This window comes from Spinacia oleracea, chromosome 6, assembly GCF_020520425.1.
Source record: "Spinacia oleracea cultivar Varoflay chromosome 6, BTI_SOV_V1, whole genome shotgun sequence".
Lineage (NCBI taxonomy): Eukaryota > Viridiplantae > Streptophyta > Magnoliopsida > Caryophyllales > Amaranthaceae > Spinacia > Spinacia oleracea.
The window spans coordinates 53807781-53831516 of NC_079492.1; the positions used below are offsets into that span (position 1 = coordinate 53807781).

The 23736-nt window shown below is 37.2% G+C and overlaps 3 protein-coding genes across 3 annotated transcripts; all 3 read left to right on the plus strand.

Annotated features, from left to right (window-relative positions):
• The first annotated feature begins 3679 nt into the window (after positions 1 to 3679).
• Positions 3680 to 14583, plus strand: LOC110778850 (uncharacterized). The gene is made up of 11 exons (XM_056831487.1): positions 3680 to 3979; positions 8596 to 8887; positions 11876 to 12038; positions 12137 to 12190; positions 12341 to 12538; positions 12630 to 12892; positions 12984 to 13235; positions 13323 to 13415; positions 13505 to 13606; positions 13796 to 14122; positions 14226 to 14583. Exons 2-11 carry the CDS (start codon positions 8603 to 8605, stop codon positions 14316 to 14318), a joined length of 1830 nt encoding a protein of 609 aa, XP_056687465.1. The 5' UTR covers positions 3680 to 3979; positions 8596 to 8602; the 3' UTR covers positions 14319 to 14583.
• On the plus strand, positions 4771 to 6075 carry LOC110781136 (uncharacterized). The gene has a single exon (XM_021985373.2). The coding sequence runs from the start codon at positions 4771 to 4773 to the stop codon at positions 6073 to 6075; it is 1305 nt and encodes a 434-aa protein (XP_021841065.2).
• Positions 6388 to 8568, plus strand: LOC130462695 (uncharacterized). The gene is made up of 4 exons (XM_056831488.1): positions 6388 to 7081; positions 7166 to 7483; positions 7566 to 7647; positions 7739 to 8568. Exons 1-4 carry the CDS (start codon positions 6471 to 6473, stop codon positions 8231 to 8233), a joined length of 1506 nt encoding a protein of 501 aa, XP_056687466.1. The 5' UTR covers positions 6388 to 6470; the 3' UTR covers positions 8234 to 8568.
• Positions 14584 to 23736: the final 9153 nt, after the last annotated feature.

Here is a 23736-nt window from a genome sequence, read left to right on the forward strand (position 1 = left end):
GTGCTCGTGCACCATGCCCTTGCTCAATGCATTCGTGCCGCACGGGCGACGAGCTCCCTTGCTCGTCGTCGCATGCCCGCACTATACAACACCCCTTAAGGGTAACACGAAGCGTCCATTGCTTTGTGCGTGCAAGTTATATGAACGAATCGCATAAAAATTTAAAATTTATATTTAAAATTAATGACAAATTAATAAATAATATTAATTTCATAATTTTAGGGCGAAAAATCGAAAATTTATTATTCAATTGATTTTCGATTGTCATGGATTCAAGTCTAGCTCATAAAAATTTAAAATTTATCATAAATTTACAATTTTTTTATGGTGGTTTTTAATTATAGGTTTCTAATTAAATTATAATTAATTATGAAAATCAAATTAATTCTAAATTATTCTAACTTTCAACAAATTAATCATAATTACAAATTAGATTGCATAATTAACAAGGCTAGGCATTAAAACTTGTTAAACATATACAGTAGGTCAATCAAAAATTCAAGATTTATCAACAAGAATCGCAAATATTTAATTTAACATCTTAAATTTACGAAATTTTGCATTCGAAAAACTAAAACCTTCGAAAAGTCATAGTTAGGCTTCGAATTTGAGAATTCTGGGTTCGGCAGAAAAACACTATTTTTGTCAAAATTTTAGAATGCCTTTTACATGCGGAATTGACACAAAAATCACTCGATTTGGATGAGTAACGAAGAAACTGCCGAAAAACTGCGTACGTATAATTAAATAAACGCAATTTGCAATTAATTAACAATTACGAAAATTAATCACCCCTTTTAATTCTTGCAAATTTGTAATATTTAACCATGTTCATGCAATTTAGATTATGAAAATAATAAGGGGCTCGTGATACCACTGTTAGGTTATGATACATATGACATTACATAAATCATGCGGAAACAACCATTAAGCCAGGAATACATATTATTTACACATAATCATATAGCATAATTTAGATGCATACTCTTTGTTGCGTGCCTTCCCTAGCTGCGCCCGAACCGAACAAGAACAAGTCTTTAGGACTCCAAGTGTCGTCCCTCCGTAGATAGTCCACAGCACGTCCGGATCCGCCTTAAGATTGACCAACTAGAATCGCCCTTAAGGTACTAGAATTTTCGGCACTCTTAGGTAAGAAATATGGCTGAATTTTTCTCTCAAAACTCACTTTGAATACTTGAATTAATCTCAGAAAATATGTGACCCTAGGAACGTATTTATAGAGTTATGGAAAGGGAATTGGAATCCTAGTAGGATACGAATTAATTAAACTTAGAATCCTACAAGAACTCTAATTAATTAATTTATCCTTTTAGGAATAGGAATTTAATCATATACTAATTCTAATAGTTTTAGGAATCATGCATGAACACAAACTCACACACACACGGCAGCCACGAGGGCCGCCCATGCGTGTGCGTGCGAGCAGCAGCCCACGCAGCGAGGCCATGGCCTTGGCGCGCGCTGGGCCTGCCTTGCGGTGGGCCTGGGCGCTGCCTTGGCTGGGCGCGCGTTTGGCTTGCTGGGCGATGGCCCGACTTCGTGCTGGGCCTTCGTCCGGCAGGCCTCGTCCGATGCTAATTCGTACGATACGCTTCCGATTAAATTCCCGGTTCCGGAATTCATTTCCGATACGAACAATATTTAATATTTCCGATTCCAGAATCAATTTCCGTTTCGAACAAATATTTAATATTTCCGTTTCCGGAATTATTTTTCGATTCCGATAATATTTCCGATTCTGACAATATTTCCGTTTCCGGCAATATTTCCGATTCTGGCAATATTTCCATTTCCGATAATATTTTCCGATACGTACCATGTTTCCGTTTCCGGCAACATCTACGACTTGGATAATATTTATATTTCCGATACGATCCATATTTCCGTTTCCGGCAATATCATCGTTTCCGGAGTATTCATTTCTTGCCTGTGACGATCTCAGCTCCCACTGAAACCAAGATCCGTTGATTCCGAATATCCATAGATGGAGTATCTAATGCCATTAAATACTTGATCCGTTTACGTACTATTTGTGTGACCCTACGGGTTCAGTCAAGAGTAAGCTGTGGATTAATATCATTAATTCCACTTGAACTGAAGCGGCCTCTAGCTAGGCATTCAGCTCACTTGATCTCACTGAATTATTAACTTGTTAATTAATACTGAACCACATTTATTAGACTTAACATAGAATGCATACTTGGACCAAGGGCATTATTTCCTTCAACTCGTTTGCTATTACGCTACAAAATTTGGTAGATGACAAAATATTGAGGCATTTAAGCATCCATTTTCTTTAATTTGCTCAACTAACTAGGTTTATACAAACCTTTTCTAAATCTTTGAGTTTATTATCTACAGGCCTGTGCAATTATTTTTTAATGGAATTGAGAAGCACACCTACCAAATTCAGCTATTGATTTATTTGTCGTCTATATGACCAGTACAAATGTTTACTCTGTCACATTGTAGGAATCGAGTATATTAATTTCTTGCTGGAGATAAGGGTTGTTCAACTAAGTGGATTGCAGAGGATGCTTAGAGTTAGAAAAATAACACTTGGGTACGTACTCAAGTTGCATATTTATATTTATCCAATAAAGACCTTGATTGGTGCAACTCGAGGGCTTGTCATTGATGTATTGTTGAGCAGACTAGCTCAAGTTACTCATGTTACACAAGAGATATAGTGTGCACAAAAGTAAAAGGTAAACCTAGCTTGCTCGTGCTACTTATGTATGTGCTATTATGCATAAAATGTCAAAAAATATCAAAATCGATAAATTAAATTTTAGTATTTTACGAAAATTTTGTAATATATATGAACTTTAACTCAAATATTCTCTAAAGTTTTTAAAATATTTATGAGATAAGAAGAACTAACCAAAAGAAAAGGAATATATATATATATATATATATATATATATATATATATATATATATATATATATATATATATATATATATATATATATATATATATATATATATATATATATAACCTGGGTCGGAGAGGCAACTCGACTTGCTTTAAATTTTCACGATGAGAGAACTCTTTCATTAAAAGTCAAAAAGTAAAGTTTAGGCTATGAGAATTTTCATTAAAGGTCAAAAGTAAAGGACTAGCACAACAAAAATAACAAAATTAGATTGACAAAAACAAACACCAAAATTTTTTAACAAAATATCAAAATCGAAAAATTAAATTTTAGTATTTTCCGAAACTTTTGTAATATATATGAACTTTAACTCAAATATTGTCTAAAGTTTTTAAAATATTTATGAGATAATTAAGAAGAACTAACCAAAAGAAAATGAATATATATATATATATATTGAACTCTTTCATTAAAAGTCAAAAAGTAAAGTTTAGGCTATGAGAATTTCATTAAAGGTCAAAATTAAAGGACTAGGACAACAAAAATAACAAAATTAAATTGACAAAAATAAACACCAATTCTTTTAAAAAAAATATACGCAGCAGGTGTCGAACCCAGGTTACACTGCTACAAATGGGTGTAGTTAACCAATGGGACAAAGTAAGTATTGTGATTATTTTGTAATCGTTTAAAAATTAACCTTTCGCCTATGTTCTTATTTTGACGCAAAACCTTTAATTCGTCCATCTTCTTGATTGGAACTGAACTTTCCTCTTTTGTTCATCCGCGATTCTCGTTGTTCTTGTTGGAATATTATTTTATTTTTTTTAAGCAAATTCCTTATTCTGCTGGATTTCTTAAAATCGATTTGGAATTTTTTAATTTTCAACAATTGTTCCCTCCAAAAAAAATCCCGCAATATGTGGGATATAGAAACTACAATTAGGGTTTTTTTTCTTTTCTCTAACAAAATCGACTGGTTCCTTAGAGAGAATAACTGTTGACGATTAAAAACTTCCATCTCGATTTTGTGGACTTCGGAACTGAGTGACGGATTCGACTTGCTTGCACGAATTCAGGTATTTGCAGTAATTTCCATTATTTTTTCGTGAATTCGAGTTGGTTCCATAGCAGTGCAGTAATTTCCATTATTTTTTTCGTGAATTCGAGTTGGTTCCATAGCATTGCAGTAATTTCCATGATTTTTTCGTGAATTCCAGTTTGAACTAAAATCGACTGGTTCCTTAGCAGTGCGTTAATATCCATTATTTTTTCGTGTATTCGAGTTGGAACTAATGCAATTGATGTAATCTTCCATTAATTTTACGTATTCTTTGTGTTAATTTGTGAATTCGAGTTGGAATTATTGCAATTGATTATGCTTTGAATTCGAGTTGTAATTTTTGCAATTGATTATTTGTGAAATTAATTTTACTGGACTATGTGTTAATTTGTTAATGGAATTAGAAACTGTGACCAGGAATGAACTCAAACATACCCATTGGATTTTTAAAAAAAAAACTAAAGTTTACTTAGAACTATACTATAATAATCAGTCAGATGATTTTGGGTATTACTGTATCAGTGAAGATTTTCTGGTGTTTATGATTTGATGCATAATAAGGTTGAATTATCTAGTATGTTGTTGATATTCTTGCTAAGATGTTTTTTTAATTTATCAAACTAAGCTTATAATGTCTTAGTTGTTTGTTGAGATGTTTTTTTTCATGATATTTGGTTCTCGGTTGATTTTAAATTGCTACTTGGTTGATCACATGTAGTGTGTTGTATATATGATTTCCACTTATGAGCTATAATTACCTTATTTTTCCTATTTTTTATTTATTCTATGATAATTAAATAGGACATTATGGAGTCAAAGAGTCGTGAGTGGATGCAGTGCAAAAAAAATGACCCTAGGTATAAGATTGGTGTGAAACAATTTATAGAATTTGCTTTTTCACAAAAAAATGTCAAAGATGTGGTGCCTTGTCCATGTGTGAAATGCAACAACGAAAGGAGAAAATGTAGAGATGAAATAGAGTTGGATTTGCTTAAATTTGGAATTGTTAAGAGTTATACACGCTGGTTGCGGCATGGGGAAAGCATCAGTGATCAGACAACTCATAACAATATCATAAACGAGTCAAATGAATTCCAGGAGCATGAGCATGATGAAATGTTAGATATGCTACATGAGGCATTTGGAGTACCGATAGAAAATTATGTTGAGGGAGAGAGAAATAAAGTGAGTGAAGGGGGAGATCCTAAAGATGCAGCAGAAGCTTTTTACAAATTGATGGGTGATCTTGAGTTGGAGCTATATCCTGGGTGTAAGCAATTCTCTAAGTTATCCTTCTTAGTTAAGTTATTTCACATAAAGTGCTTAACTGGAATATCCGACAAAAGTTTGGAAATGGTTCTTAACCTATTCAAAGAAGCATTACCTAAGGATAACACTTTGCCGGAATCTTATTATGAAGCTGAAAAGATCATAAAGAACTTGTCGCTTGAGTCCATTAAGATTGACGCATGTCCTAATAACTGCATCTTATTTTGGAAGGAGCATGCCGATGCAAATGAATGTGTAAAGTGTCATGCTTCTAGATGGAAAAAGAATGAACCAAGTAGCGAATCTTCTACCTCACAATCTAAGCCTAAGAAGATTCCTAGCAAGACAATGCGTTATTTTCCGTTGATCCCTAGGCTTCAAAGAATTTTCATGTCAACCAAAACCGCTGCAAGTATGAGATGGCATAGAGATGAACGTGTTGATGATCCTGATGGAGTAATGAGACATCTAGCGGACTCCAAAGCTTGGAAATCGTTTGATGAACAATATCCAACATTTGCCTCCGAGCCTCGAAATGTTCGCCTCGGTTTAGCAAGTGATGGGTTTAGCCCCTTTAGAAATGGACATATTCCCCACAATACATGGCCGGTAGTTCTTATCCCGTATAATTTGCCTCCATGGCTTTGCATGAAGCAACAATCTTTCATTCTCTCTATGCTTATCCCAGGTCCTAAGGGGCCCAAAGATAAAATTGATGTTTACTTACAACCTCTAATAGAGGAGTTGAAGTTGCTTTGGGAAGTTGGTGTTGAAACATACGATGCCTCAAAAAAAGAGAATTTTAGAATGTTTGCTTCTTTGCTGTGGACTATAACTCTATAAGTGATTATCCTGCATATGGTGATCTATCTGGTTGGAGTACTGGCGGAGCTGTTGGTTGTCCTTCTTGTAACAGTGATACTTGTTCTAGGTGGTTGTCAAATGGGGGAAAACATTGTTATATGGGCCATCGTAGATTTTTACCTATGAGTCATATGTGGAGGTATGATGGAAGTACTTTTGATGGGAAGCAAGAGTTGAGACCAAAACCTAAGCAGTTATTTGGTGAGGAACTGCTACAACAGGTTAATGATGAACAAGCTGCTTCAAAACATACTTCAAAAAAGAGGCGACGCACAAAGAAGAAGCAAAAGGCAACAAAATTATGGCGAAAGAAAAGCATTTTCTTTGAATTGCCATATTGGAGTAGTCTTTTGATACGCCATAATTTGGATGTGATGCACATTGAAAAAAACGTATGTGAAACTTTACTTGGGACATTGCTAGATATTGAATGGAAAAGTAAGGATAATATGAAAGCACGTTTAGATTTGGAGGAAATGAACATTAGAAAGTCATTGCATCCTATAAGAGATCCTAATAATCCAACAGAGATCCCAAAAGAGTTCCCACCAGCTCCTTTTACCTTATCTTTGGAGCAAAAGAGGAATCTGTGTAACTTTTTGACTAGTGTGAAATTTCCGGATGGGTATGCTTCGAATATTTCACGAAATTCCTCACTTAAAGAGCGTAAACTCTCTGGGTTGAAAAGTCACGATTATCATGTTATCTTGGAGCATCTATTGCCTCTTGCCATACGTGACTTGCCCGTATCATTGTCCGCTCCACTTATTAAGTTGAGGGAATTTTTTAGAGAGTTATGCTCTAAAGCATTGAAGATTGACGAGTTAGAGAAACTCGAAGAGCAAATTGGTGTTACCCTTTGTGAGTTGGAACGAATTTTCCCACCATCATTTTTTGTGATTATGATGCACTTACCCGTACACCTTGCAAGTGAGGCTTTGATTGCCGGGCCAGTTCAGTATCGATGGATGTACCCTATTGAAAGGTATGCGAAGTTATGTTATTTGGTATTTCTTTTTTTTGGTTGATAATAGTAAAATACTTACTAGTGTTTCTACGTACTTAACAGATATCTTAGCAAACTAAAAGGGTATGTACGCAATAAAGGTCACCCGGAGGGATCAATGGAAGAAGGTTATCTTTTAGAGGAGTGCTTGACATTTTGTTCAAGATATATGGATGATGTAGAAACAAAATTCAACAAGCAAGATAGAATTTATGATGATGATGGTGATGATGATATTAGTTCAACTGACTGCCTTCCTATATTCGGGATAAGAGGTAGAGCATTTGGGAAGGAAAATCCTCGTTTACTTAGTACAAAGGAATGGGAAGAAATTCACTATTATGTGTTGAACAATTGTGAAGAAGTGCAACCATTCATCGAGTAAGTTTGTAGTTTGTGTTCCATTCTATATACTCTCCGTTTTATGGTAAAATTGTATAACTTTTTCGAAATATTATCATAGTGAGTACAATCGCGATGCGACAAATGCCACGGGGATGGTTTCTTCACGTAAAAGAAAATTCATTCAATGGTTTAGAGATCAAGTAAGAATTTTAAAATAACGAAATCCTTTTTTAATAGTTTCTTTTTATAATTGTAGCAATCCTCTAAAACCTATATTTTGTTTATTTATAGGTCACAACATTGTCTAAGAGAAAACATCCAAGTGCTACCAATAATTTAATATCATTAGCACAAGGTCCAGATCGTGCGGTGGTGTCTGTCAATGGATACATGGTTAATGGGTCGATGTATCGCACTAAGGATAGTGAAAGGGAGAGAGAAACACAAAATAGCGGCGTTGTTGTGAAGGGAGAAAGTGGAGCTTCAAATCTAGAATATTACGGCCTTTTGCAAGAAATCATAGAAGTTCAATATATTGGAGGAAATCGGGTCATTTTGTTCAAATGCGATTGGTGGGATGTTCATACCCAAGGCCAAGGGATCATTACAGATTCTTTTGAGTTTGTAAGCGTCAATACCTCAAAAGTGTTGGCTAATGATCCTTACATTTTAGCTTCTCAAGCTCAACAAGTGTTTTATGTCGATGATGTTGTGAAGCCCAATTGGAAGGTTGTAGTTAAGACTACACCAAGAAACTCCTATGATGTCCCGGAGCTAAATGAATAGAACGAAGCTGATTATATGCTCGATAAATATTTTCCTATTACTCATTTTCATTGTTATGTTATAAATTATGAACTTCAATTGTGTTTCAATTTAAGCTTTCTACATTGAATATATTTGTGTTAGTAAATTGCTCTTTTGTCTTGCCTTTTACCACGCCGTTTACGTTAAGAGTGACTGATTAGATTGTTTGATGAATTTGTTTGCCAACTTCTCTTGCCACCATAATAAAATTCTTCACGTGTTTGATAAGATGCAGTCTTCTGCCTACATTTTCATTAATGCAGACACAATGTTATGATTTTATTTTAAATTTGATGTATAATAATTGTATTCATTCTAACAACATCTTTTTTTTCTCTTAGCACTAAAATGTCCAGATTTGGAGGGAAGACGCCTTCTAATCATGATGATACGACTCCAAATGATTATGAACAACAAAGACTCAGGCATATTAAATCTAACAAGCTGAAAATGCAAACTTTAGGTATAAAGCGCATTGCTGCTTGTGTGACAAGTTTGGTGGATAGCTCAAAACCTCAGAAAAGACGACAAAAATGTAATTTTACAATTGAGAAAGATGGTGACTATGTGCCTGACGAGGATGAGGAAGATGAGCGTGAGGATCAAACTCAAATTATGACTACAAATAAAAAGGTACGTTCTACTTCCGTGTTTCATCTTGTTCACTGTCCATCCATTATGTTCCTCTCCTTCTTTTGTCTTTATTTTTTTGTATTTTCTTTATTTGATGCTTTCTTTCTCTCCATCTACTCTTTTGGTTATAACTTGCCTGTAGTCTCCTGTCGAATGCTATTATATTTCTTTCTTCTCAGTTGTTGATGTTTATTTTATATTTCTAGCCTAGAATTATCTTGAGTGCTATTGCTTGCTTATGTTTTATGCGCCTGGAAGTTGACTGTTAGTTTGGTTTTTGGTTTTGGGAAGCTGACTGTTAGTTTGGTTTTGGAAAGCTGAGTGTGAGTTTGGCTTTGGGAAGTTGACTGTTAGTTTTCTATTGCTTGCTTGCTTCTGTTACATGCGCCTCGAAGTTTAGTGTTGTTTTCCTGTTCTAAGTTGGTTTGTCTTGGTCTAATGGGATGCCTCTTGTTCAGTTGAGTAAAAGGAGGTTTATGTTGGACTTGCAGAACCCTGCACAAGCTGTTGTGTTGATGTTCCTGATCTTCTCATTTCTGTTTGTTGCCCTAATTTTGTTTTTAGAAATTAGAATATTGAACTGGGGGGAAAAACGGGGCATGCGTCTTAACTACCAAAATAAGTAAACCAGGAGATATAAGCAAACCGGGAGTCTAAATGATTTTTAGTATGTTCAGTTTAATTACCTAATTCACTTACCCTTCCCTGTGAACTGATACACTTATTTTGACAAAATTATTTCATTCATCTAATCTTTATAGCTGAAAGATGATTGCATAAAAGAGCTAAAGGCTTTTGATGATACAAAGATGGGAGTGAAAGGGGTAGTAGCTTCAGGTTTGTAAATTGTTCCTAAAATTTTCATTCGTCCATCTGACGAGCTTTTAGAAGAACTGAGGACTCCATGTTGTCAATCTCCAAGTTCATGTGATAAATATCGAAGGATCTGTTTTCATATTTCCATCATTATCGGTTTATTAGTAGTGCACAACAATGCCATTAAGTTTCTGCAACTTGTTAACTCAAGCACTCATTGCCATCATTTCTTTTAGTCTTTAAATTTATATTACTAGACAAGGTTCACTAAATTTATCCTAAACTTGCAGCTCTTAGTTATGAGCAACTGTCAGAAGCTCAGAAATTCCAATTCTGCACTATTTACCTCATATACTTGATCACAGTAGCTAGAATACAGTTTGGAAGTTGCTAAAGGATGAAAATCCAAATTAAACATAAAAAATTTGCCTCTGAATCCAGCTCAGTGTCTACTCAGACTCGCAGGCCACACCACAAATCATGCTCAACCGAATTTAAGAACAGAATTTCGGGAGGAAGAGCTAAAGCAGAATAAAAGACTTCAACATACACCAGGGAATATAAGAGGAAATTCAACTGAATTCTCTTATCATGTTCTGGGCCATTTCTGACCTGTCAAGCCTTGCAACCTCTGTCTTTAGAGTTCAGACCCATCAGCCCCTAACTTGCAGTATTCTGTTCATTTCTGTAATGTTCAACTGAACATTGGACCAGCAATATTATCTCAACTGAGAGCTAGTAAAAGTCTTCCACACAATGTCAGACCCATGACAGTTTAGCAAGAGACTTTTAGAATTAAGATCTGATAGTTCACTCCCTTTTCTTAAGTTGGTATAGCCTTAAAGTTCAAAGTGAAAGAGAGAACAAATCAACATTCAGATTACTAGGAGGGAAACAACAGGTCAGAGTCACTCATAAGAAGTCAGTGTCAACATGCACAATAATGTAAAAATATCAAAATTGAAATTATCATCAAAGCTCATAAGTAGTCAGTTTTTCTAAACACTGACATGGCAAATAATCATAAGACTGATTGAGTCGGTTTGCGTAGCAATTCCAGATTCTTTGTTGCAAACTGAACAACTTGCCTTGTTCAGTTTCAGCAAGCTGTGGTGTGGTAAGATTAACTGTGGTCTATTGCAGCAAGTTGAACATAAACTTGTTTTGCTATGATTACAGATTTGAAAACCATCCAGAAGTTATTGTTGAACCTGGAAGAGATGATGTTGTTCAGGTTGCTAATTCTATGAAGCTATTTTTTCCTTTTTGTTTCCTGCTGCATGAAATTGTTTGAGGCTTTATGATTGATCAAGTTTCTCCGGCTGCTTGTTGGTCAACTTATAGTAGTTTGTCCTGAAAATAGCATCTGAACTTGTGATTGCTGTCATGTTCAAAACAGATGTAATCTCTCACCAATTGCTTTTCTTATAACTTTAAGGTATTGGGGCCTTTTCTACAACAGATAGTGGTTCTCTGCTCAATGACCGCATAGTTGTTTAACGCGAACCAAATAGGTCTTTGCCGAGTTGATTAAGAAAAAACTTCCAAGCACTTTCAGCTGTTGGGTCAAGTCTCTTGTTAATTGTCTTATTGTGTTGTGACTCCCATTAACCAGTAAAATGAAGTAAAGTTGTGTATTTGATGAAAGTAGCCGAATTACCAAATTATACTAAAAAAGATGGGACTTTGCCACATTGGTATAAGAAAATCTTCAGTGGCTTTTTGGTAACTGAATAAGTATGCTGTCAAATAAACTTGAATTTTAGCCAGAATAGTATCCATTCAATATTCTTAATTCTTCTATGCTATTATTTTCTGTCATTAGTTGTAACATTAACCTCATTGCTTAAGGACCCTGTTACAATTAGGGAATTGTGGCCTGGTGCAGTTAGTGAGAGACAACTATACCTAGGAATAAGTAGGAATTCTACATAATTGCACGCGCCTCATCATCTTTCTTTTTCCTGGAAAATCTGGTTATTTAACGCAGTGCATTTTTATATTATAATTGACATCACTTTTATTTTTATACAATGTGGTACAAGCATTACAAGCCATAGACTGCAGTACTACAAAGAGTGAAAGAGCTATTCAAACATCATCACAAATTAAGATCAGAGGATGAACCTCGGATGATGAACCAACTTACTTTTTATTTGATTTTTTTTTCAGGTTAAAAATAATGAGATCAAAGGAGGAGGGAAAAAAAACAAATTTATTGCACCGATGTCAGTTGCCAAGTTATTAAGATCAAGACCGAACAAGGAAAAACAAGCAGCACATGGAACAAAAGAAGTGGGAACAATTAAAGAAACCCTCTCAACTTTACAAGAAGGTTTATTTATTTGCTCAGTAGAGTTTGAATGTTATTTCGTATATGATTAAAGTACACATTTATTAGAAATTGACGAATCTTTAATTCACGTTTGCTAGACCTTCAACGACAAAAGACGTTAAAGGATAGGCAAAGCAATAATCTCCATAGAGGTATAAGTTATTCTTTTTATTTGGTAAATAAGCATTATATTAATAATTGCAGCACATTCCCCCTACCCCACCCCCACCTATCAGGTAAAATATTTTATTTCATAACATGTATTAAATCTACATATTCTGATACTTAACATGAAAATACAGTTGATTTAGAGCATGATGAGAGGCAACTTGTTGAGAACAATGATAATAATGCTTTAGAAGATCAAGAAGGCGGTAAGGATCTAGACGAGACAAGAAACTATGGTTTAGAAAATCAAGAAAATAATATCATTTCAAACACGTTGAGAAATCATGACGAGGAGACACTTGCTGACAAGGAGGGGGGAGAGGATAATTCTGGTATGACTTATTTTATACTCTCTAATTTAATATTCTTTCTTATTTGCAATGGTATTGAGTCAGGTTTAAACTATATATACATGTATTACAGCAAACAAGAAAAAGAAGAAAACATACAAGACCGTCACTCCTAGAGGCCCTACAAGAAATCTTCAAATGGCAAGAATGAGACCCGGTGAGAAGAAAAAAGTGGATTTCAACATAAAAGGCCAACCTATTGGTGTGAATAGAGCTTGTCTTGCAAGTTATTGTGGCTCCCTTGTTAGAGATCCTCTTAATGCCCCACTTCAAAAGTTGAAAGTATTTTCAGAAATTCCAGAAGAGAATAAGGAGAAGATGTGGGATCTTGTTCTGGTATAAGTTTTTCTTGTTTAGTAATAAATATTTTTCATATACTTTTCGTGCCGTATTTGTTTTTACTAAGAGTTGTACTTTTGTTTGCAAGGAAAAATTCGATATTGGACTTGAGGATGATCAAGATGAAGGGGAACGTGAAAAAATAAAAAAAGAAAGGAAAACATACATCATGGGGTCTTTGAATAAAAAATACAGGAATTATCGTGCAAGACTGAAAGCTGATTATTATGATATTGAGAGCACAGACGAGGAGAGGCTTAAAGAAGAAAATAGGCCACCAAATGTTGACAAAGATGACTGGGAATGGCTTGTTGAGTACTTTGGATCAGACGAGTTTAAGGTAATTACGTATAATATTAATCTTTTTCCGTATATCCCTCCCCGATCTTTCTACTTCTCATTTTCCAATTATATTTACATAATATAGGGTAAAAGTACAAGAAATACCAAAAATCGATCTTATCAAGATGCCGGACACACTTCTGGTACAAAGAGTTTTGCTCAAAAAGTTGAAGACATGGTAATACTCTCTGCTTGCTATGATTTTTGTATTAATAAAAAAAGAGTAAAATATCAATTTGCTAATCTATTTTTCGTTTGTAAAACTAGTTCGAACGTGACAAAGTAATGCCGACCATGCTAAAATTGTACGAAGAAACTCATTCAAAAAATGATAAGACACCGGTTACTGAAGTGGCAAAAGAAACAATGGTAAGAAATGAATGCTTGATATATATACTAATTGCTAATTGTTAATGCATTTTAATTTTCCCATCAACACTTCTGTTAGTTACATAAGCCAATGTTAGAACTTGAAAAATAAAGGCTTCTATGAAACAATGTGTAGTGGTTATGTGTTTCTCAATCTTTTAGTAATGTTTAACGATTTTTTTTGCGCAGTCAAAAATGAAAGAGCTTTTAGCGCAACGTGAGGCGGGAGAAATAAAGATGACAGATGAAGAAATCTATGCAAAAGTTAAACCCATTGGTAAACGCGGTCGTGATCGTGGCAAGGGAGTAAGCCCCTCTATTACATCATTATATGGGTCATTCAGTGAAGGAGAAAAACTGCGAAAAGAAGCTAATGAGGCAAAGATTGAGGCAAAGGAGGCCAATGAGAAAAATGAAGCACTTACTAAAGAGTTGAAAGTGATGAAAAAAAATATGGAACTTATGAAAGGGTTCATGGGAAAAATATTTGATCGTTTGGGTTTTGATATGGATGAGGTAATTTGTTAATTAAAACCATTATATGCTAGTAGTATATTTAGTTTTTTCTTAATTTTTTTTAATTATTAATATATATTACATTATAATTCTATAATGGCAGTTGTATGCGGAAGGGGATGGGGATGGGGATGGGGATGAGGATGAGGTTGAGGATGAGGATGTGGACGAAGAGCATGGTGAGGTGTTACGCTGAACTGTTGCTGCTGTTACGTTGATTTGCTTTTGTTGTTACGCTGTAAACTGCTGTTGCTGTAAGTGCTGTTGCTGTTGCTATTGCTGTAAGTGCTGCTGCTGTTGCTGTTGCTGTAAGTGCTGTTGCTGTTGCTGTAACTGTTGTTTCTGTTGCTGTCGCTGTTGCTATTGCTGTTGCTGTAACTGCTGTAAGTTGTTGCTGCTGCTACTGTTGCTGTAAGCTGCTGTAAGCTGCTGCTGTTGTTGCTGTAAGCTGCTGCTGTAAGCTGCTGCTGTATGCTGCTGTCTTGCTGCTGCTGTTGTTGTTGTAAGCTGCTGCTGTATGCTGCTGTCTTGCTGCTGTTTTTCCGTTTTGTTAGACTTTTGGTTTGACTTTTCAGTGACTATTTTTATGCACCAATCTAGGGAAATTTAAACCGTCAGGAGTGATAGTAATATCCGAATATACCAATCAGACATCTTCTAAGACATGTTATTTTTGTGGTTTTTGTTTGTTTTGGGCTTGCTCGTTGTTGCAAGCTCTAAGGTGTTTTTTTGTTTGAGATTGGACAACAATTGATGTTTTTATTGTTAATAATATTATTGAAGTTGATAAATATTCGATTCTTATGAAATTTGGTGGTTACTTTTGTTATTTTATCAATACACTAGCTTTATTTTCGCTACCTCTAAATACCTTTTATGACAATATAAAATTGCATCTAAATATCATTATTTTAAAAACAAGATGTTACCTCTAATTATATATAAAGGCATAATTAAATGGTTGCCCCTAAATATACGTCGTTTTAGAAACAACCGTTTATACTGCCTCTAATTATATTTCGAGGCAAAACCATATGGCTGCCCCTAAATGTATAGTGTCTTTAGAATCAACTTTTACTATTGCCTCTAAATATATTTTGATGCAAGGATATATGTAGCCTCTAATTGTATTTTGTGACAAGAATATACAGATGCCTCTAATTATATTTCGAGGCAATAATACGTGGTTGCTTCTAATTATATTTTGAGGCAAAGATATATTGTTGCCTCTAATTATATTTTGAGGCAAGTATAAATGGATGCCTCTAATTATATTTTGAGGCAATAATATGGAGTTGCCTCTAATTATATTTTGAGGCAAGGATATATGGTTGCCTCTAAATGTATGGGCTTTTAGAAGCAACACATTGTGTTGCCTCAAAAGGGGCCTTTAGAGGCAACCAATAATTAGCGACGGACTTATTAGAGGCATCCACTTTTTTGCTTCAAAAACCCATTAGAGGCTAAATCCCTATTTTTAGAGGCAATTATGACTTGCCCCTGTATCCGATTTTTCTAGTAGTGGTACCTCCCAAAGTGCGGAATTTACCCAGGCAAACGAAGGAAAAGAATTGAGTCAACCAATCCAAATCATAAAATTCTACGATGTCTACCCTTTCCAATCCTTATGCTCTTAGACGCCTTCGCTCTGAGGTCCCTGTTCAGCTCATTTAACCCATCCATGTTCTCATCGCCATAACCCAAGAAACCATTACCTCGACTCTTGTTCTCGAACTTGTTGTCAACCGCAAACCACGCACGGCCATTGACACGTGCGTCATGCCCATTATTTCCAAAGCCCAAACCTGTTCTTACACCACCATTAGCAAAATGACCATATAACTTGTGTGGATACATCCTGTTGATATACCCTTGAGCCGTCCCCATGTTATTCATTGGCCTTGGTTGATGTAAACTCATGACACTAGCTTGAGGCTGCAAATTGTGAGTCCTAGAAGATGTAATCCTTATGCTTGACCAATACCTATGCAACTTATCCAATCTCATTCAACCCATCTTTCAAGCCGTCTTGAGTCACAAATAAAAAAGAGACAAATGAAAAGTACATTCTACGCTCAACATAAGAACAAAAAAAAATATAAAAAATGTAAAAAAGAAACTTAGCAAAGCGCCTCTAAAGTTAGTCTAAAAAGAAAAAGAAGCATTTAGCGCACCAAAAAAGATCCGCCCAGAAGTCATTTTTAGCGCCCACAGCTGGGCGCCGAAATCTTTAGCGCCCCAGCCTGGGCGCCGAATCTCTCTGCCTGCTAAAATTTGTCCAGAAGTGCTCGTCATTTTATCCGCACATACACGGAACAATAACGAACACTTGGGGGGGTACAACACGTATTCAGACATACGTACCACCAAAAAAATACATGTACTCAAAAAAAATATAAAACAAATTTTTGGCTTACGGCAAGGCAGCAGATGAAAATAATAATAAACTTCACTTATTCTACCGTTTCAAATAATATGTTTCCATCTCAGAACATACTTATCGAATTCGGCATTCTAAGAAACCATTTTCTAGGCTAAGAACTACGCAAGACCTGATTCCAAATTAAATCTATTTAAAGCGGATACGTAGGCAATCCATGATTCGGTCCAACCAATTTGCAAAAATATTAAAGCCTATAGAATAACAAGAATAAGAAATAGAGTCCCTTATTGAAATTTAATTACTTGCAATCCAAGTCGAAAGAAAAAATTTAAATCAAAGGAAGAATCCAAGTCATCAAGATGCCAAAATTAATGAGCACACATCGAAAAATAATAAGGGCACGTACCCTTGCCAGAAAGAGCACTCACACTCCTAGGCACCTAGCCAAGACTCAAAAGATCGCTTTGCCTCAATTAAGTGGGGGCTAGCGCAAGCGTCCATGACCTCTAAAGTACTCGACTTGGCCCTCCCTAAAGCGAACTAACTCACTTAAAGACTTTCTTTCACCACTAGACATGGTCGTTCGTTTAAAGATCTTCTTTCACCACTAGACACAGTCATGATCTCCAACAAGTAGTAAAGGCAGTAAGCTTGCAATAAAGAGAATTGTTCTACGGCATCACCCCATCGTTCTTTCGAACTCAGGGCACCCGTTCATGGTAATTCGAATGCTTGCTAATCCCCTTTGAAAAAAAATCAGACATTGTCGATAGGACTTGGCACCTAACCAAGGCTCACCCTACTCAGACATATGACACGGGCATCTAAAATCGAAATCCAAAAGCATCATTAATGGGAAGACATAATAGCAACTGGGGGGCTAAAAAAATTGAAATGAAAGAGCTAGGGAAAGAACTAAGTATACCTTGACCTTTTGTACAGACATACACCAAGTAAATCTAAGTCAATTTGAAAACGGTTTATGTTTCCACAATTCTGGAAAAGATGGCCCTAAAAGCCTAAAAGCATATGCCAAACGGGCACAAGTAATATCTTGACGCCTGCACCCTGGCTTCCAGCAAATCCATTAGACAGCATTCCAAAAATCGTAACAGTATTTTGATTCACTCATGTAATCCTGTACGAACCCTTCTATGAGTCAACCTACTTAGGACACCTCGGATTGTACACAGTAGGACTCGGATTTTAAATAATTTTCAAATGATTTTTAAAGACTTCTTAGAACATAATAAAGTGTCGTTAGTTTAAGCTAAGTATGCGTTTATCTCAATGTTGCAAGTGAGTCAAAAAATTTCTAAATATGATCATGGGTAAAGAAAGGCACCTAGCTTTTGGTCAAGGCACACTTCAACATGTGACTACCTTGACCATGGCAATGTCGCACAATACGAAATTTACAAGAGAAGTAGCAGATCACTACTCGAACGTACCTCGCACTAAACGAGTGTGGTTCAAACTATTCATGATCCATGTCACCATGAATGCATAAAGACGTATGCAAAAGCATTATAGCACCAAGCCAATCCCGTAGCTACAATTGGGGGCTTGAGAAAAACACTCTAAAAATGCTCGAAATGACGATTTTATCGCAAATTCTCGACGCTAATGCTATACATATGTCATAGGGGCACAATCTTAAGCTTTAATCGTGTAAAACGAGCCTTAGAATGGCTACAACCCCTCCCAAATTCTAAGCACTACTTAGAATATATAAAGTCACCCCACTAACAAGGGTAACTGAAAATCGCGAGTCACCAAAACTCCGATCAAACTACTGCACCTAACGCTCGACCTATAAGCGCCCATTACACAGTCTACGTCGTTCCAAAGCAAAAGCGAAAGAAAAATCAAGGATAAGAACTGTCAAAATATACCCAGAGATAATTTTCAACGCCCAGAGCTGCGCGCCAATATCTTTAACGCCCCAGCCTGGGCGCTGAATATCTCTGCTTGCTAAATCTTCCCCTGATAAAAAAAAACAAGAAAGAAACATCTATGAATCCTCGCATCGAACGAAGTAATAAGCCGTTCACGCCCACGCAGAAGGTGCTACACTTGTTCGAGCACCTGAACGATTCAGCGCGATGAAGTACTCCAATGCAAAAAATAATAATGATATCCCAACACTTGGAGGAATGTTCTAAGACACGCCGTTAGGCCACACAAGCCTACGTTGCACCATAAGTTCAACCATCCCACAGTACAAGTCTAAAAAAGGTAAGGCACATTGCACTAATGCAAGCACGACCAAGAGTAAGAGGCAAAGACTACTTATCGCCCAAATGCAAGCCACACGACTTCTACATTAAGGATTTAAGGTAGCAAAACATTACCTACCACGGAAGGGATAGCTCGCACCTACACGAGCGAAACCCCAAGGCATTTTTCTCGAAAGAACCTACGAAAATCGTACGCCAAAAGGAAGTATCCCAACATGCATACTTGGGGGCTCCAAGCTACGAAACAACCATAGCAAAATAAAAAATCTCGAAGCAAATGTTTGAACAAACGAAAGGGCACGATGTTTGAGCCCACTTCATGAATGGGCCTGAACCCTATCAAGCTTCTAAGCAAACTATTCAAAATCAGTCATTGCTCAAAAAAAATAATATTAATAATGATTCAAGCAAACTGATTAATGGACCGCACACAACGCCCATTCTATGAACGCTAGTTCGCACATACATATCATCATTCTAAGTATCGAACATTCACGAACGCGTTCAAAAGGAAAAATATACAACAACAAGAGCGGTCAAAGTCTTACGCCTCAAAGTATGTTCCTCGGGCCAAATACACTCGCCCAACTATTGCAATAACTGTACGCCTTAAGAGCAACAGTTCCTTAAAATAATCGCCCCAAAGCGACAAGCACCGTAGTCCACCAATCGGCTACGGCTTCTCAAGAAAATCATCACGTTCTAAAAACAAAGAAAAAACAAAAGAAAAGAGAATACATAGAACTTCCAAGTGAAATAAACGAATGAACAAAAGGCCAACTGTGTCATCAAAAGACCAGCCCAAACAACACTTTCAACGCCCCACCTGGGCGTGAATTATTTCAACGCCCAGGCCTGGGCGCCAAAAATGAACCCAGGCTCAAAAATGGCCCTAACTTCTATTGGGCCCTGCCGCATCCATTTGACTCGAAAATTGCCAATTTCCTTACTGAAAGTCGCACCTCACGACTTTGTCAAAGTAGCACACCACTACAAAGATCGCTCGCACTTACGAGCACGATCCCAAACACGATCAAATACATTACAAAATGCGTAGGAACCTCTTTGACAAAAAATGACCGTCAAGAACGAGTGCTTGGGGGCTCGAAAGAAAATATATATTTCAAAAGAAAGTGTGCAAAGTTAAAACGGTATTCCCAGACTACACTGTACGAAGTCCCGTGTTTGGATAACCTCAAAAGATAAAACCGGATTACGACCTCAAGACAAAGGTCGCCATTGATACTTATACATAGTCCCCTAATCAAGGACCCAGGTAATGGCAAAATTGAGCCATAAAGACTAGCTCAAAACCATGAAAGAAGATGACCACAAGACAATGGTCCGTCTAAGCACGTTGTCAACCCACACTCATGTTGCAACTAAATCCGAGCATCCCTCGAAAGAATTCGCTCCTGCAAGAATGAATGAAAAGAAATTCTCAAGAGAAATCACAAGAAAAAAAAATGAAATAGGGACTTGTCCACCTCAATCAGGCAAGACCGCGGCACGCGAATCCCAAATCAAAAAGACGAATTCAGGTTCGCTCATCCCCATCGAGCGGGGCGTCCACCCTTAGCGGACAGGGCTCGCCCACCTTCAGCGGGCAGGGTCTGCGTCACTAGCCGCGCAGGTCCTCAGTTTTCGGAAAATAAAGTCTTCAAGTTCAAAATAGGCTCGCCATCTTTAGCCGGCAGGGTCTACGTCACAAACCGCGTAGGTCCTTATCTTCAAATTTCAAAAACAGATTCGTCCACTTCTATCGGACGGGGTGTCCACCCTTAGCGGACAGGCTCGCCATCTTTAGTCGGCGGGGTCTGCGTCACTAACCGCGAAGGTCCTTAGTCGCTGCAGCGATAACCTTTATCGGTTTTCCCTTTTTCCAAAAATTAAAAGATCGGTTTTCCCTTTTTCCAAAAATTAAAGGATCGGTTTTCCCTTTTTCCAAAAATTAAAGGATCGGTTTTCCCTTTTTTCCAAAAATTAAAGGATCGGTTTTCCCTTTTTCCAAAAATTAAAGGATTGGTTTTCCGTTTTTCCAAAAAAGAACGGTGTGATTGGTTTTCCCTTTTTTCCAAAAATTAAAGGATTGGTTTTCCGTTTTTCCAAAAAAGAACGATGTGATCGATTTTCCCTTTTTCCAAAAATTAAAGGATTGGTTTTCCGTTTTTCCAAAAAAGAACGATGTGATCGGTTTTCCCTTTTTCCAAAAATTAAAGGATCGATTTTCCCTTTTTTCCAAAAATTAAAGGATTGGTTTTCCGTTTTTCCAAAAAAGAACGATGTGCTGGATTTTCCTTCGTTTTACGTCCCATAAAAACAAGGGGGTTTTCTCGTTTAACTAGCCTTGAAAATGAGAATCTTTAAAAACATTTTTACCTCGTGGTTGGGCTTGGCCAGGCCCAATTACACTTTATAGCTTTGATTTCGAAAACATCTGTAGCTACTCCCAATGACAAAGTGAGGGAGTTTCTACACTTCTTTAGATCCTTCCAATGACAAAGTGAGGAAGTTTCTATACTATCCGTTGACAAATCCCAATGACACGTGAGGGATATGTCGACACTCCAAGTGATGACCCTTAAGTCAAATGTTATCACTCGGGGGCTCGTGAGACCCTCGCAAAAACAGGTCACCATGGCTTGTGTGGCGCACTCCGTCTAGTACTTTGACCATCGTCTTATTCCAAGACTCAGTCAAAGTGGGGGCTAACTATAGACACCTACTTTTGTCCTCATTCCCGAAAGGGAAGGTTCGATGATGAAAACGTAAATCTCCACTTGACAACGCATCTCCTATAAAATAACGAATCTCATTACCCCTTTTCATTTCACCTCAAACCTGCTATTTATAGAAACCTGCTATTTATGGAAACCTGCTAAAAATAGTAACTGCCGTAATGGGTAGTTGTTAAAAGTGGCAAGTCATAAAAGATAGAAACCTGTCAGAATTAGGTGTTGCACTCCAACATAAATCCCAAATGAGATAGAAATTGCGAGAGAATCCTATTCCTAATATGATTCGAAAGTAAGAGTCACGTATTAATTAAAATCCTAGCGAGCCTAGAGTTCGTAACGGGCCTAGACGCATCCCGTCACAAGGTTAGTACGCACTAAAAGACTCAATTAAATCTCAAATACTCCGAATTCTAGGAATCCGAATCTGACTAAGAAAAACAGCCCAAATCCTATTTTCAACGCCTGGCTCTGCGCGCCGAAATCTTCGGCGCCCAGGCCTGGGCGCTGAAAATACCTGGTACGTGTTTTTTCCTAATTCCTCGTGGATTAGAGTTCTGCAATTCTATCTTTCCATGAACTCTTTTCTATAAATAGGGCCTTAAGTTCGACGTGAAACACACAACACACAATTATATTCTGAGTATTGACTCTAAACCCCTAAGCCTAAGCCTCACGCTGCGAAACTGATCACGCGTTCTGTCGCAATCGATCCATAAATCGAACAGAACGTATCCCGTCCCATAATTTGAGAATCGTTAAATAAAAGGAGAAATAGCAAAGTCAAAGTGGTTAGTTTTCTGAGAACCGTGACGCACCTCTCAAGGGTGCGTCGTAATGTGTCCCTTTTCCATGGTTTAATTGCTTTCCTCGCCCTTTTATGAACTGTTAAACTAACTAAAATCTGATTGTTCGATCACGCTTAATAAATTTGATATTTTTGGGAAATTGGATTATCATGCTAGGTCCCTTAAAACAATCTAAATCAGATAATCGCATTCGATCTAGTACTATATGTTGCATATTGATAAAATCAACTCAGATAAGTTTAATAGTTAACGCATGTCCCTTCAATTATTTATGCTGAGCTAGTAAGGATATCCTTCCTCTGGAGTTATCGAAGAGCGAGTACTCCTCTCGGTAGTTACAGTCCCTCGAACCCTCAATCTCTACCCTGCGGGTGTACGTTGAGCGATCCCCACTGAAGGAAATAATGCCCTTGGTCCAAGTATGCATTCTATGTTAAGTCTAATAAATGCGGTTCAGTATTAATTAACAAGTTAATAATTCAGTGAGATCAAGTGAGCTGAATGCCTAGCTAGAGGCCGCTTCAGTTCAAGTGGAATTAATGATATTAATCCACAGCTTACTCTTGACTGAACCCGTAGGGTCACACAAATAGTACGTAAACGGATCAAGTATTTAATAGCATTAAATACTCCATCTATGAATATTCGGAACCGACGGATCTTGGTTTCAGTGGGAGCTAAGATCGTCACAGGCAAGGAATGAATACTCCGGAAACGATGATATTGCCGGAAACGGAAATATGGATCGTATCGGAAATATAAATATTATCCAAGTCGTAGATGTTGCCGGAAACGGAAACATGGTACGTGTCGGAAAATATTATCGGAAATGGAAATATTGCCAGAATCGGAAAATATTATCGGAAATGGAAATATTGCCAGAATCGGAAATATTGCCGGAAACGGAAATATTGTCAGAATCGGAAATATTACCGGAATCGGAAAATAATTCCGGAAACGGAAATATTAAATATTTGTTCGAAATGGAAATTAATTCCGGAATCGGAAATATTAAATATTGTTCGTATCGGAAATGAATTCCGGAATCGGAAAATTTAATCGGAAGCGCATCGTACGAATAAGCATCGGACGAGGCCTGCCGGACGAGGCCCAGCACGAAGCCAGGCCATCGCCCAGCAAGCCAAGCGCGCCGCACAAACAGCAACGCCAGGCCCAGCGCAAGGCCAGGCCCAGCAGGCTGCGCGCAGCGCGCAGCGCGCACAGCGCGCACAGCACGCGCAGCGCGCAGCGCGCGCGGGCGCTGAGTGGGCTGCTGCTCGCGCGCACGCATGGGGCCCATCGTGGCTGCCGTGCGTGTGTGTGCAAGTGTTTGTGTTCGTGCACGTTTCCTAAAACATGCAGAGTTCGGTTAATGATTAAATTCCTAATTCTATTTGATAAATTAATTAAATTAGAGTTCTTGTAGGATTCTAGGTTTAATTAATTT

Coding starts and splice junctions, on each gene's coding strand:
- LOC110781136 (XM_021985373.2), top strand. CDS start 4,771: ATGGAGTCAAAGAGTCGTGAGTGGATGCAGTGCAAAAAAAATGACCCT.
- LOC130462695 (XM_056831488.1), top strand. CDS start 6,471: ATGCACATTGAAAAAAACGTATGTGAAACTTTACTTGGGACATTGCTA. Junction 7,484..7,565: donor GAAGTGCAACCATTCATCGA/GTAAGTTTGTAG, acceptor ATATTATCATAG/TGAGTACAATCGCGATGCGA. Junction 7,648..7,738: donor TTCAATGGTTTAGAGATCAA/GTAAGAATTTTA, acceptor GTTTATTTATAG/GTCACAACATTGTCTAAGAG.
- LOC110778850 (XM_056831487.1), top strand. CDS start 8,603: ATGTCCAGATTTGGAGGGAAGACGCCTTCTAATCATGATGATACGACT. Junction 8,888..11,875: donor TTATGACTACAAATAAAAAG/GTACGTTCTACT, acceptor TTTTTTTTTCAG/GTTAAAAATAATGAGATCAA. Junction 12,039..12,136: donor CCTCTCAACTTTACAAGAAG/GTTTATTTATTT, acceptor CACGTTTGCTAG/ACCTTCAACGACAAAAGACG.